This window comes from Balaenoptera acutorostrata, chromosome 9 (genome assembly GCF_949987535.1).
Source record: "Balaenoptera acutorostrata chromosome 9, mBalAcu1.1, whole genome shotgun sequence".
Classification (NCBI taxonomy): domain Eukaryota; kingdom Metazoa; phylum Chordata; class Mammalia; order Artiodactyla; family Balaenopteridae; genus Balaenoptera; species Balaenoptera acutorostrata.
The window spans coordinates 42,180,352-42,193,019 of record NC_080072.1 but is presented as its reverse complement, the minus strand read 5'-3'; the positions used below and the strand labels follow the sequence as shown (position 1 = coordinate 42,193,019).

The 12,668-nt window shown below is 46.6% G+C and overlaps 1 protein-coding gene across 4 annotated transcripts in view; it reads left to right on the top strand.

Annotated features, from left to right (window-relative positions):
- Positions 1-12,387, top strand: part of INSC (INSC spindle orientation adaptor protein) — a 128,119-nt gene extending 115,732 nt beyond the window's left edge. For all 4 annotated transcript variants that reach the window (XM_057553072.1, XM_007174881.2, XM_057553073.1 and 1 more), the window contains exons 11-13: positions 3,782-3,937; positions 5,466-5,542; positions 11,773-12,387. In XM_057553072.1, coding sequence (XP_057409055.1) covers positions 3,782-3,937; positions 5,466-5,542; positions 11,773-11,901 — 362 coding nt within the window. In that variant the 3' untranslated portion in view covers positions 11,902-12,387. The remainder of the gene's footprint in view (positions 1-3,781; positions 3,938-5,465; positions 5,543-11,772) is intronic.
- The last annotated feature ends 281 nt before the right edge of the window (positions 12,388-12,668 follow it).

Below are 12,668 nucleotides of genomic sequence, written 5' to 3'. Positions count from 1 at the left end.
GAAGTAAAAATGTATTCCTACAAAGGATGCATTCCAACTTTAAATCATTCTCATCATATTGGGTTTGGCCACAGTGGAAAGCCGAAGGGTGGGGATCAGGTCAGGGCAGCTGCATCCCTTGATGCCTCACCTGGGAGCATCTTTTTCCTCTTGCTCCCCTACTCCCACCTCCCACCTTGGAGGGTGTCACCAAGGTTCAGGTGAGGTGCCCGGAAGCTGATCTAAGAAGTCTCCGCTGGAGGGCAGGTCAGCTGGCCGCCTTGCAGCTGGGAGCAAAGTGGTGAGGGCTTCCTGTGACCGAGAAATAGGAGAGCAATTAGCAACCAGTTGGAAACCAAGAGATACTAATGAGGAGGAGCTTGCTGGGAGCCTAGGCAGCTGCCTCTGAGCCTGTTAAGCCCCTTCTCCCCGGTTGCCCCACTGTTTTAACACACGTACACATTCCCCATCCCCCATTGCTCTATAACTAATTGAAAGGCATCATTTTGTGTTAATTTTATGTGATTGGGCTAATAATGAGAAACTTTGTTGAGCTGGCTGAGGCTGAGAGGCTGAAGGGGTGTCTTTTGTGGCCTGTTCCTTCAGAACCCAGAGCCTGTAGTTCAAGTGGTCAGTGGGAGTGGGTCTCCATAGGCCAATGGATTTGGGATTGGAGTATCTGGCATCTGTGGAGGATTTTATGGTTTACCAAGTGCTATTGACTGGCTCATTCAGTAAAGTTATTGAGACCTACTAGGTTCTTGGCATTGTGCTGGACAGTGAGAACACAGAGATAAGTTAAGTCCTTGCCTTCATTCTAGAGTATCTCACACAGTCTAGAAGGAGACCCCAACTGGACAAAAGTGATAACATGACAGAAGCGTGACATCTGCAATAAAGTAATGCAGCAGAGGAAGGAGGGCATAGTGGTTGAGACTGTGAAGACTGGAAACGATTGCCTGGGCTTGAATCCTGGCTCTGTTATTTACTAGTTTTGTGACCTCCATTCTTCCATCTGCAAAATGGGAACAACAGTAATATCTACCTCACAGGGATGATGCGGGGATTAATATAAAGCATGTTAGAAGAGTGTCAGGCACAGAATGAGCTCTGTGCTATGTGTATCTGCTCTTTCAGGAAACAGTGCCCGTCTCATAGGGTTTAAATGAAGAGAGTTTGATGAAGAAACTATTTACCAAAGTGGGGCAGGGTTTGAGGGACCAGCAGTGGGGGTGATTCAGCCAGGGATCACTGGAAGACAGTAGGACTCCTTGGTCTGGACAGGGCAAGCCTCGTTGTGCTTTGAAAGGAAGTCCTCCCACCAGGATGCTTGAGACGCTGACATGCTTTGTCCTGAAGCCTGGTGATTTTGTCTCTGTCCTGCCCTGAACTGTGTGTGAGTGTTGGTGGTGAGGAGCTGGATGAATGGGCCATACTGGAAGGTCAGAAACTGTGACCACTGGTCACCCTTACACTGGGAGGCAGGCCAGGGCAGTCCAAGCTCTTATTTGTCAATCCAGTGGCATCAGCATTGCCCTTTCAGCTAGTTTTGCCTCTCCCTCAGGGGCTGGGGCTGAGCTGGAGAGAATGTTGAGGAGGGAACATGGCTTTGGGACCTGGTCTCTAAGCTGTAACTGCCCACAACTCTCAGGCAACTTTTGTGGCACTGAGTCTGGCCAGAACTTAGGAAACACATTCTGGATTTTGTAGGCAGCCCCAATTTCATTGCGTCTTATCTTTTTCTAGATAAGACTTATAAGGTATACATTTAAAGGAAACTTTGTTTTTTATACATTTGTAAGGCTTCTAACATGAATACTTTCACATTCATTCATTTGATATTCATTCCCAAATATTTGAGCTAAGCACTATTCTGAATACTTTGGATACACCCACTCAGGAAGTGGACAAAAATCCTTGCCCCCATGGTGCTCACCTGCTCGTATATGAGAAACTATTTTTTGGCAGACTCTAGGTACGAAGCTGGGATTTGGAAAATGGCTTCTTTATGGAAACCTTGACCTGGAGGAATTAGTAAAATTTCTTAATCTTGTGGCACTTCCTGAAGTTGTCATTTTGGTGCCCCCTGTTTATGTCCCCATAGGCCATGCCATATATACTCAGGACATTAATAGCTATGACTTTGTCTTAGGGACATTGTGGGCATAAGAAGCCAGAAGACCGTGTTCCATTCAGTGGCCAGGGAGGGGGTTTGTGGTGGCAGAGCCAATAGGGGCTAAGAAAGGCAGGGCCTGCAGCATTCCCTGAGGCTGTAGGAGGGAGAAATGGGGCACTTACACAGCTCACCAGAGAGAGAAATGGCCCCTCCCCAGGACTGAATAATCTCAGGGTTCACAACTAAGTTACTCACTGCCCCCTGAACCGGGATCTAGGAGGCTTAGAAATTGCATCTGGTTCAAGTCAGATTTGGAGAGGCACATGACTGAGGTACTGGCCTGGAAGTGACTCCTATGTGAACTTGAGAAGTCACCTCCTCTCTCCACACCTCAGGTACTCATCTGTGAAACGGGGGAGAGAGGCAGGGGTTGTGCTAGAAGAACTCTAAGGACCTTTCGGGTTCTATGGTCTAAGCTACAGGTTGCAAAATTAGATGCCTGCAGGACCCACACAGGTGATATAAATGGATGACGTGGGCTCAACATGGACTGGATCAATCTCATTTAAAAGAGTAAGCTTATAATAAGCTTCAGCAAATTGTTGTTATGCGGAAATGTGGGCCCAGTGTTCTCAGATCAGGAAGTAATTTTTCAGATGCCAGAAATCTGGATTTTTATGGCAATCTCCCAATTTGCGTATTAGCAAAAACTTTTAAAAAAATTAAACACTGTGTAAAGCAAGAAAAAAAAGCAAAAATACACCTGTGGGCCATGTCTGGTTGAAATTCTAAGCTGGCAAGTGCCACTCTGTGCAGGAAAGAAGGGTGTGGGCTGGAGCAGCTGAGGAATACCTCCCACAGAAGATGGACTTTTACTACAACCTGCAGGATGGGAACGATTTAGATGGAGAGTGAGAGGCAAAAGGACATCCCCTGCAGAAAGAATCAGATGGGCAAAGGCATGACGTGGGAGTGGATGTGGGTGTCGTTTCGTAGGCCAATCAGAGGACAGATCTGGCTTCAGGGAAGGGTGGAGAGGTTCTCAGCTGACCAAATTCAAGCCTAAATGTCTCGGTCCAACTACTCCACTCTCTTCCAGTACATGATACCCCTCTAAAACATTTGATCTAGTGATTATCCAGTCTAGGTTTGGGTCACCTCCCACCAGGGGGACCCATTACCTCTGGACCTGTCTCAGATGCAACCAGCATCAGAGGTGAAGAGGTGCTGGAGGGTAACCAGATTATCTGAGTTCTGATACCAGCTCCCCAGCTACTTACTGTGTGACCCTGTGCAAGATACTTCACCTCTCTCTGGGCCTCAAAGTGAATTATTATATAGTACTTAGTTTATGAGGCTACTGGGAGGTTTTAGGGTTCGTGCATTTACTGTGTATTTAGCACAGCATCAGGGATGTAGTAAAAGATCAGTAATAGCATTTAAAGGAAATTAAAAGGATATTCTCCAGATGTCCCTTCCAGGGGCATAGTGACTTGGTATGTGGAATCAGAGACTCCCCCAGGGCAGAAGGAGAAAAAGAGGAGGACTTGTCCAAGTTCCTCCTGTGGTTGAGAGCCCCGAGTCATCCCGACAGCCTTTGCTTGAGCCTGCAGCTCCATGCAGCTGGCCCCTAGAGGAAGTCTCCCTGCTTGGGCAGCTACCAACTGTTCATCACTTTCCACCCAGGGGTCCAGCTTATCATGGGCCTGCTGTCTGAGAAGCCAAGGTCTGGGACCCCCGCCGAGGTGGCGGCGTGCGAGCGAGTCCAGCAGAAGGCTGCAGTGACCCTGGCCCGTCTCAGTCGAGACCCAGATGTGGCACGGGAGGCCGTGCGGCTGAGCTGTAAGTGGTGCTGGCTGTGTCAGGGGCGGAGAGGGGCGCCGGGGCTGGGAGCAGTCCTGATTTCATGGTGGCGGTGGTGACGGAGGACTCAGAGCAGGGCCGACTGTGCTGGGAGATGCTGGCATGGGGGCCCAGGGTGCAGCCCCAACGTAGCCTCCTTTCCCCTGGGGCTGAAGCAAGAGAGGGGAGGAGTCTAGAGAGGTTTAAGTTGGCCAGAAGAGTGACTCACTTGTAGGCTTCCTGTTAACAAGGACCCCATTCACTCATTCATTTTCTCATTCATTCATTCACTCAGTTATTTGCTTACTCATTTGTTTACTTATCCACGCATTCATTCACTCATGAATTCATCCTTTTGTTCATTCATTCATTAACTCATTCATTACTTCATTTATCCACCGTTAACTCTTTCATTAATTCACTCATTAAATCACTCATTCATTCATTCAGTCAGTCACTTATTTACCCAACAAATGTTTCCAGAACACTCACTCTATGGTAGGCTCTGTTCTGAGTGCTGGGCATATAACACTGATTATACCCGCATCCTAACCACAGCGGCCTATAGCCTAATGGAGGTGGCGGATATGGAAAGAAAAATTTGCACTTGAGTATCACAGAGCGACGCTCAAAGGATGTCAATGGCACAATTAGCACACAGAGGAAGTAGCCCACACTTATCCGGGTGGTTCAGATAATGTTGGAACAAGGAGGTGACTCTTCAGCGGTGGCTCTGGGAGTTATTCGGCTGTGAGGGCTAGGAAAGCGCACCCAGGAAGAGGCAGGAGCTGGCAGTGTCGCCGACCATCCAGGCACTTGGAGGACAGCAGGAGGTGGCCTTGGGGCAGCAGAGAGTTCTGGCTCCAAAACAACTTTATGGGGGATAAATACACACATACAGAATCCGTCTGCATACCTTTCATTACTATCTTATAATGAGTTATTCTTTTCCATTGTTAGAGTTTGAAAAAGTCAATTTGCATTGAAAAGCAAAGTCATTTATTTCACTTTCCTCTGTAAAGGCTTAGGAAATATTAGTGTACTCAATCTGTAGTCTTCTGTAATTTTAGCCACAATATATTTTCTGACTCAAATGGGCAGTTGGGGGGGTGGAGAGGTACTAGGAAGTTCCACTGATGAAGATGTAAATGTTGACTATAGCTGGTAAAACCAGAAGAAGCTGCGTGGGAAGTTCTTTCTCAGGAAGACCTGCAGTATCCTCTGCGGCTCATGCCTCCACGCTGCGGGTGAGCGCCATCCTGGCCAGTGGTCTGGCGCTCAGGGGTTTGGTTTTGATGCTCCAGCACATCCTGGCCCTGACCAGGGTCCATTCACACCTGAGGGAGCAGAAAGTCTCCCCGACAAGCTCCTCAGGGAGGTTTAGCCCTCTTCCCTGCCGACCGGCAGCCACGTCCCTCCACAGGACCCCGTGCAGAGGACTGTGTGTGAGAGATGGGAGCACCTCCGGGTCAGGCCTGGCCAGGCCCACCCCGACCTGGGCGTGAGGGTCTCCCCGTGTCTCACGCAGGTATGTCCCGCCTCATTGAACTCTGTCGCTCACCCTCCGAGAGGAACAGCAGTGACGCCGTGCTGGTGGCCTGCCTGGTGAGTTCCCAGTCTTCCCCCAGCTTTCTTCCTGGGCTTTGGGGTTGCAGACCAGGGACCAGGGGAACAGGCTATGCCACGATTGGCTTGGGTAAGCCAGACAACTTATTCTGGGTTTCCGTTTTTCTCTTTAAAATGCTTTTTCTCTTTAAAAGAGTAATACTTGTTTCACTTAATTCATAAGATTGTGATGAAAATTATATGAGGTCATATATGTGAAAGGCAGAGGCCTGGGGAACCGCCCATTACCACACATTTAGTACCTTTGAGGTCCTGGGGGATCTAACAGCAGGTCTAGAGCGGAGGGGCCCAGCTGGCAGGATGCTGGGTGGTGGTGGAGACGCTATGGTGCTTGCAGCATGTGGTAGCTGGGGTGAGATGTCTTCTGCCTGTTCCAAGGCGGACACTGTGAGGAAGCCTCCTTTCCTCCTCAGGTGGAGCCCCTCTATCGGTTCTCTTCCAGCTTCGTAGCTCCCTCCTCCTTTGTGGAGTAGGACAGGACAGGACAGAGGATTATTCAGCCAGTCCCCAGGATCTTCGCCCCCAACCAAGCTAGCACATCCTGAGAGGTCTCTACCCAACTTCTTGATGCTTGGGTCCACCATGAAAGTACCAACAGCACCAGATGGGGCACACACGACTTGTCTCTGTATCCTCCCTGCTGGGCTGTGTTAAATCCTAGAGCAGAGCAGCTGGAAGCATCCAGGAGCAGGGAAGCCCGTTGTAAAAGCCCTTTAACTTCCAGAAGGGGGTGCCAGATCTTTGATTTGTCCTCAAAGAAAGACTGTGCAGGAGAAGGGATGGATCTAGAGGTCTTTCAAGCTGTTTCACAATAAAGCCCCTTCTCACCCCATCCTTTTTTTTTTTTTTTTTTTAACTGAGCTCATCCCGTTTCTGGGAGCTCCTGACAGGCATTGTATGGTGGTAGGAGCAGCAGGCATTACAGTCAGACACACCTGTCTTGGTTTTACCATTAATGAGCTGTGTGACATTGGGTAGGTCACTAAGTGCTGTAAATTTTATTCAATAAATATTTGCTAAGTGATTCTATGAGCCATGCACTCTCCTGGGCTCTGGGGATACAGATGTGGGTGAAAAAAAGACAAAAATTTCAGCTCTGATGGGCCTTTTATTCTGGTACATGCAGAACAACCTTCACCCTTTTTGTGCCTTGGGTGATCTGGAGAAGCTTATGGACCCCCTTCTCAGTATTAGGTTTTAAATGCATAAAGTAAAATATATAGAATTAAAAGGAAAACGATCATATTAAAATAATTATTAGACTATCAAAACAGGTGATATGTTAATATATATATATATATACTTTTAAATTAACTCATTAAATAAAAGCTAGCCTCAAGTCTTCACTAGCAATGAGCATAAATAATATTGCAGGTACCTCCAAAAACTGTAATTTACTGAACCAAACTTAGGTCTGCTTGCCCACGCACAGTAAAGCCACTCAACTGATACCGGGTTGTGGTGAAGGAAAGTGCAGTGGGTACTGCAGGTTGCCAAGTGAGGAGTCCAGGTAGATAGGGCTTAAAAGGCCCAAACTCTCCGAAGGCTTTCAGGGAAAGTTTTTTAAAGACAGGGTAAGGGAGGGGGGTTGTGTGGTGTGTGATCAGCTCATGGACATCCTTCTGATTGGTTGGTGATGAGGTAATCAGGAGTCAGCATCATCAACCTTCTGGTTCCAACAGGTCTGGGGTCTATGTGGGCAGCATACAGTTAACTTCTTCCACCTTTTGGAGGTTTCAGTATCTGTAAAAGAGTTCAAAGGACACGGCTCAGAATTTTATCTATATCCCCTGAGGAGGAACTAAAGGTCCTTGACTTTGCTTAATGGCGAAACTCTTATTAGTTTGTCTTGCTTGACTGTTTTCCTTTCTTTCTGCATTTTCTCACTTCTCTGATTAAATGTACTCTTTGGAACTCGGGGAAGCCTAGGAGACTAAAGTTTTTCTACAGACAAGAGGCAGGTAGAGGATATGGAGGGGGACGCTGTTCCAGGAAGGCCCCATAGGGTCCTCCTCAGTTACAAAAGTGTCTGTGATTTCTATTGGTGAACAAGTAACAGGCATCGCTGAGATGTCTTGATCTGTTGCTGTTAGAGGGCTGTTTCAGTTAGAGGGCAGTGAATGTAAAGATGTAATTTTTTTCATGCAAGTTCACAGACCTTAATTTTGTCTGGTCTAGTGAGTAAATGGAGAGAGTTAATACCTGGCAAACACATAATCATTGGCCCCAACTACCTTATCTTCACAACTTGGGCAGCCAGCAACTGCCTGACACTGAATAGGCCTGAGAAAATGTTGAGAAACTATAAAGCTCCATTCAGACACATGGGCTTGTTGTGATTCCTTTTCCATTTTTATCATTAGTTTGAAGGAGAGCACACAGAAGGGCTTGGCCTCTATTTTCAATCACTTGAAGGACTTTCCGGTGGTAAAGGGATTACATTTCTCCTTGTGGACAGGTTGTTGGATGCTGAATAGAGCCCCTTCCTTCTGAATCCATCCTTCACGTGGCTGCTGGCCTCATTTTCCTCATGACAGTTTACAATCATGACCTTTCCATGACTAACCCTTCCCTGGTTCCCTGTTACCTATGGCCTACTGTCCACGTGCTTAGCCCTTCACAGCCTGGTTCTGACCCACCTGGGGTCTGAAGGCCGTCCACTGCCTCCAGACCCTGTCCAGCTCAGGTCAGAGTGCCCTGAACAACCCTGACACTGTGCTTTGGCCCTTGTCCCAAGCAGATGTCCTCCCTAAAGCTCTGCCAGCACCGCCTTCAAGGCTCATATCAAAATCCTCCTCCTTGAGGCTTCCTGGGAGTTCTCTGCAGCTTGGACCTGCCTGCTCGGATTTTTGTTTTCCCCAGCAGGAAGCATGTTGTGTTATCCTGTGTTTTAGGTGTTATAAGAGGAGGCTCTTGGAATTCAAACACAGGCCTGCCTGATGCTGTATGTCTTGACTTTTTGCCCTGACCATCTTGTTTCCAGCCATGCTTTCTCCCCTTATGTCTTGTGGCCCTAGTCATGCTACCCTGGCTCATGGGAGGGGATCTGTATTTCTCCCCCTCTAGCCTGGACCCTTCTCATGGCTGGGTCCCTTTTCCAGCTCTTGTATCTCCATGGGACCTTGGGTTTGGTGACTGTTTCTTGCCTGGCTGAGGGACTGATGGACTTGTCTGCCCATCCCCCAGCCCCCAGTGTTGGTGGGTGTTTGTTTGTTTGTGATTTGGCTCCCAGAAGGGGCTCCATACTTGAGTGCAGCCGCCTGGCTGGTGAGATGGGGGCTGCTTGGAGCCTGGCCTGGCAGATGGAGTTGGAGGCTACCTCTCCTGCCCGCCCCCCAAGCCTTCTTCCCAGTTTCAAAGACTCTATTCAGGTGAAGAGAGGACATTTCAATTATCATCTCCCACATCTGGAAAAGTGGCAGCATGGATTACCTCTTGCAAACAGAATTGATTTTTCCTTAATGAAGCGGCTGTCAGTGGGCTACGGGGCTTGTTTAATTCTTGCGTGTTTTCAGACTGGGAATGAGATGCTGGGAAGGTTGTTAACCTTCTGAGGAAAGCGGAGGCCAAGTAAAAGGCTTCAGAAGGGTGAAGGATCCTTTGAGCTCCTGGATGCTGAAGAGGGGGTGCTCTGAGACCATTTGGGTTCACGATGAACCCTGCACACTTTCTGAGGACCCTGGGGAGAGGAGGGTATCTATTTGCCTTCGTGGTTTTTTGGGTCTGTTTCTAGTTCTCTCCCTCTTGTGTTTTGCTTTTGCTTTTCTCTCTGTCTAGAGGTTGCCTCCTCCCTTAGGGATGTTTCTCTCTCCTTCTTTCCCCTCCCCCCCATTCTTTTTATCCCCTTAGTCCTCTCCCCCATCTCTACTACCTCTTCACCTCCTCCTATCTCTCTCCTATTATCCTCCCAACCCCAGGGTGTGCTCTCTTTTTCTCTGATACCATCTCTTTCTCTCTTGATCTCCCTGTTATGCTTGGTCTCTTTTCTTTCCCAAGTTCATCTCTCTCTCTTTTTTTAAATTAATTAATTAATTAATTAATTTTTGGCTGTGTTTGGTCTTTGTTGCTGTGCATGGGCTTTCTCTAGTTGCAGCGAGCAGGGGCTACTCTTCGTTTTGGTGAATGGGCTTCTTAGTGCGGTGGCTTCTCTTGTTGCAAAGCACAGACTCTAGGCACATGGGCTTCAATAGTTGTGGCATGTGGGCTCAGTAGTTGTGGCTTGCGGGCTCTAGAGTGCAGGCTCAGTAGTTGTGGCACACGGGCTTAGTTGCTCCGCGGCATGTGGGATCTTCCCAGACCAGGGCTCGAACCTGTGTCCCCTGCATTAGCAGGCGGATTCTTAACCACTACGCCACCAGGGAAGCCCTCTCTCTTTTAGTAGTTCCTTCTTGTTCTGTTTTTCTGATGCTGTCTCTCTTTTTCTGTCTCTCTGTTATTTTCTTCTTCTACATTTTCTCTTTTCATGAGTTTATTTTCTATTTCTTTGTCTCTCTTTTTTCTTCCCTCTCTTTTGCTTTATTTTTATGCTTGATGATGTAAAATACATCGATGGTTTTATATTCTCATATCTGTGGAAGATCCCTGGTTCCATTTTTACTGTAACAACTCAAAGGCAGTAAGGTTATTTCTCCCAGTTGGAGCCCAGAGGAATCAGAAAGTGCAATGGAGTTCAGCCTTTTAGCCCTTGGGGAAATCATACCCCAGGAGAGGCAGGACACACTAGTTAGAGACAGTCTCCTGGAGTCTCCTTCCTGCCACCAGTGTCTAAGACCCTGCTCATGTGAACAGAGATGCATATCCCTTCTCCTTGAACCAGCTTGGACATGGCAGTGTCTGTTAGTCCAACAGACAACTTAAGCCAGCCTCTCTTTTCACCAACTTGGCGATTTCTCAGCAATAGATTACTTCTCATGTCTAGGTAATGAGTTATATGTTTGCTTTGTACTCAGTATAACCTAGTGTCCTGGGCTTGCAGCATCCTGTCTCTGTGTGTGTAGGTATGAGGGCCCTGGAGTTGGGCTGCTGTGTGATCTTGGGAAGGCCACTTTCACTCTCTGAGTCTGTCTCTTTATTTCTAAATTGGAGATCATGATACTTACCTTGCTGTATCCTGTGGGGATTAAATGAGATACTATGTAGACACTCAGTAAGAGTTGGCATTCCTCCTTCTTTGCTTCTTCTGTCACTCAAGATAGTCCCCTCTCTCTTTGTTTCCCAAGGAAAGGGCATCCTTAAGCTCCCACCTTGTTCCTTGCTCTGTTCAGGCTTGAGAAGATGGAAGGAATTAATATTCATTGTGCACTTAGTATGCATGGCCTCAGCTAACTGGCAAAGAGGTCTAGGTAGGTACACAGCTCACGTTTACAGTTTCAGGTTACTCTAGCAGTAGAACTCAATATTTGTTCGGTTTTTTTTTTCCAGCATACCTTTGTAGGTACAGAGAAAAATAAAACAGTCTCTATCCTTGAGGAGCTTAGAGTCTGGTGTGGGAATAAACACCTAAAAAACAGTTGGGGAGGGGTTTCACGTCATGGGAAAGATCTGAGCAAGGGCACATGGATGTAAAACAAGATGGTGTACTCAGGGAAGAGTGCAACACTCAGTGTATGGGGACCTGGGCAGTAGTTTCATTCTGCCTGCACCTCTCTTTCCTGTTCATCCCCATCTTGCTGGCAGAAATTCCATTTCCTTCAACTTTATGACCCTCCTTCTTCTCTCTCTCTCCCCTCCTTCCCATCCCAAAATGCTTTGCTCAGAACCTTGCTGAATTTATGGATAAATGAATAGCCCTTGCTGTTCTAAGGTTCCTATAGAGACCTGGAAGTGAGAATATAATTCCACTGATGCTTCTGGCAGTTCCAGTCTCTAAGATAAATCTTGAACTTAAATATGTCACTAAATTGACCAAATCCTTAAAGTGACAGATCTTCAAAACAATCAATTTCCTAAGATGACTGAAAAACCAAGATGGCAAGACTATTAAGATCATGAAAACTTTCAGATGACATCCCCTTTAGTGATCAAGGTACCATTGAAATCAGGTGACTATGTAATAAGGTTGCTATGGTGACCAAGTGACAAAAAGGACCATATCACTAAGGTGTCAAGGTGATGATCAGCTCAAATTGGCTGGTAAATGAGCCACTTACTGAAATGCATCTCTCAGGGAAGGTGAAGGCCCAGTCTGATCTCTTCTGTTTTCTCCTCAGGCTGCTCTGCGTAGATTGGCCGGGGTCTGTCCTGAAGGCCTCCAGGACTCTGACTTCCAGCAGCTGGTCCAGCCCCGGCTTGTGGACTCTTTCTTACTCTGCAGCAACATGGAGGAGAGTTTTGTGTAGCAAGTATGGGAGACGAAAGGCATTTGGCCTCATTCTCAAGCCCCCTCTGATTACATACCTGTGAACACACCTGACCACACACCAGCCCCCTCACCTCCTTATTTATACTTAATTTATTTTTTATGTGAAATTAACAGAGGGCTAAACATTATAGTAACATCATCAGGCAGTTTGTGGTCCTTGGGAGTCTTTTTTGTTTTTATTTTTTGACTTCTGTGACTTTTCAGTTGCAGATGTTGAAATGCATAATGGCTAATATGACAGATTGTCATGGGTGATTTCACTTCCTTTTGCTTTCTCTACTCTCACTATATAACCTTGCCTCATTTAAAAAAAAAATCTGATAACAAGAGTATTTTAGCTGCCCAGCAGTTTTTCTTTTTTTTCAAAGTTGGAATTGCTCTTTCTAAAAGATTTTAAATGCATTTCATAGTTGGACAGAATATACTGGAAGTTCTAGTTTTATTCTTTAATAAATGAAATCACATGAAATGTGTCTTGAATTTTCTGATTAAATTATGTCTTAGGCTAACTTCTTGCTTCCCAAGGTTTCATGCCACAAAAACTTTCTCAACTATTAAAACTGCATAGAAAGTATATTGTTTTCATAGCTGCATAAATGGGTTAATTTCTGAGTGATTTAGTGAGAAATCAAAAGGTTTCCAAAGTCCCAGGAACTCAGTTTCCCTTGGCTTGCTCTTAACCTCATGGTAAACAGTATCCTCAGATGAGGTTTTACTGAAAAATACCTCTTCAAAAGTATACTT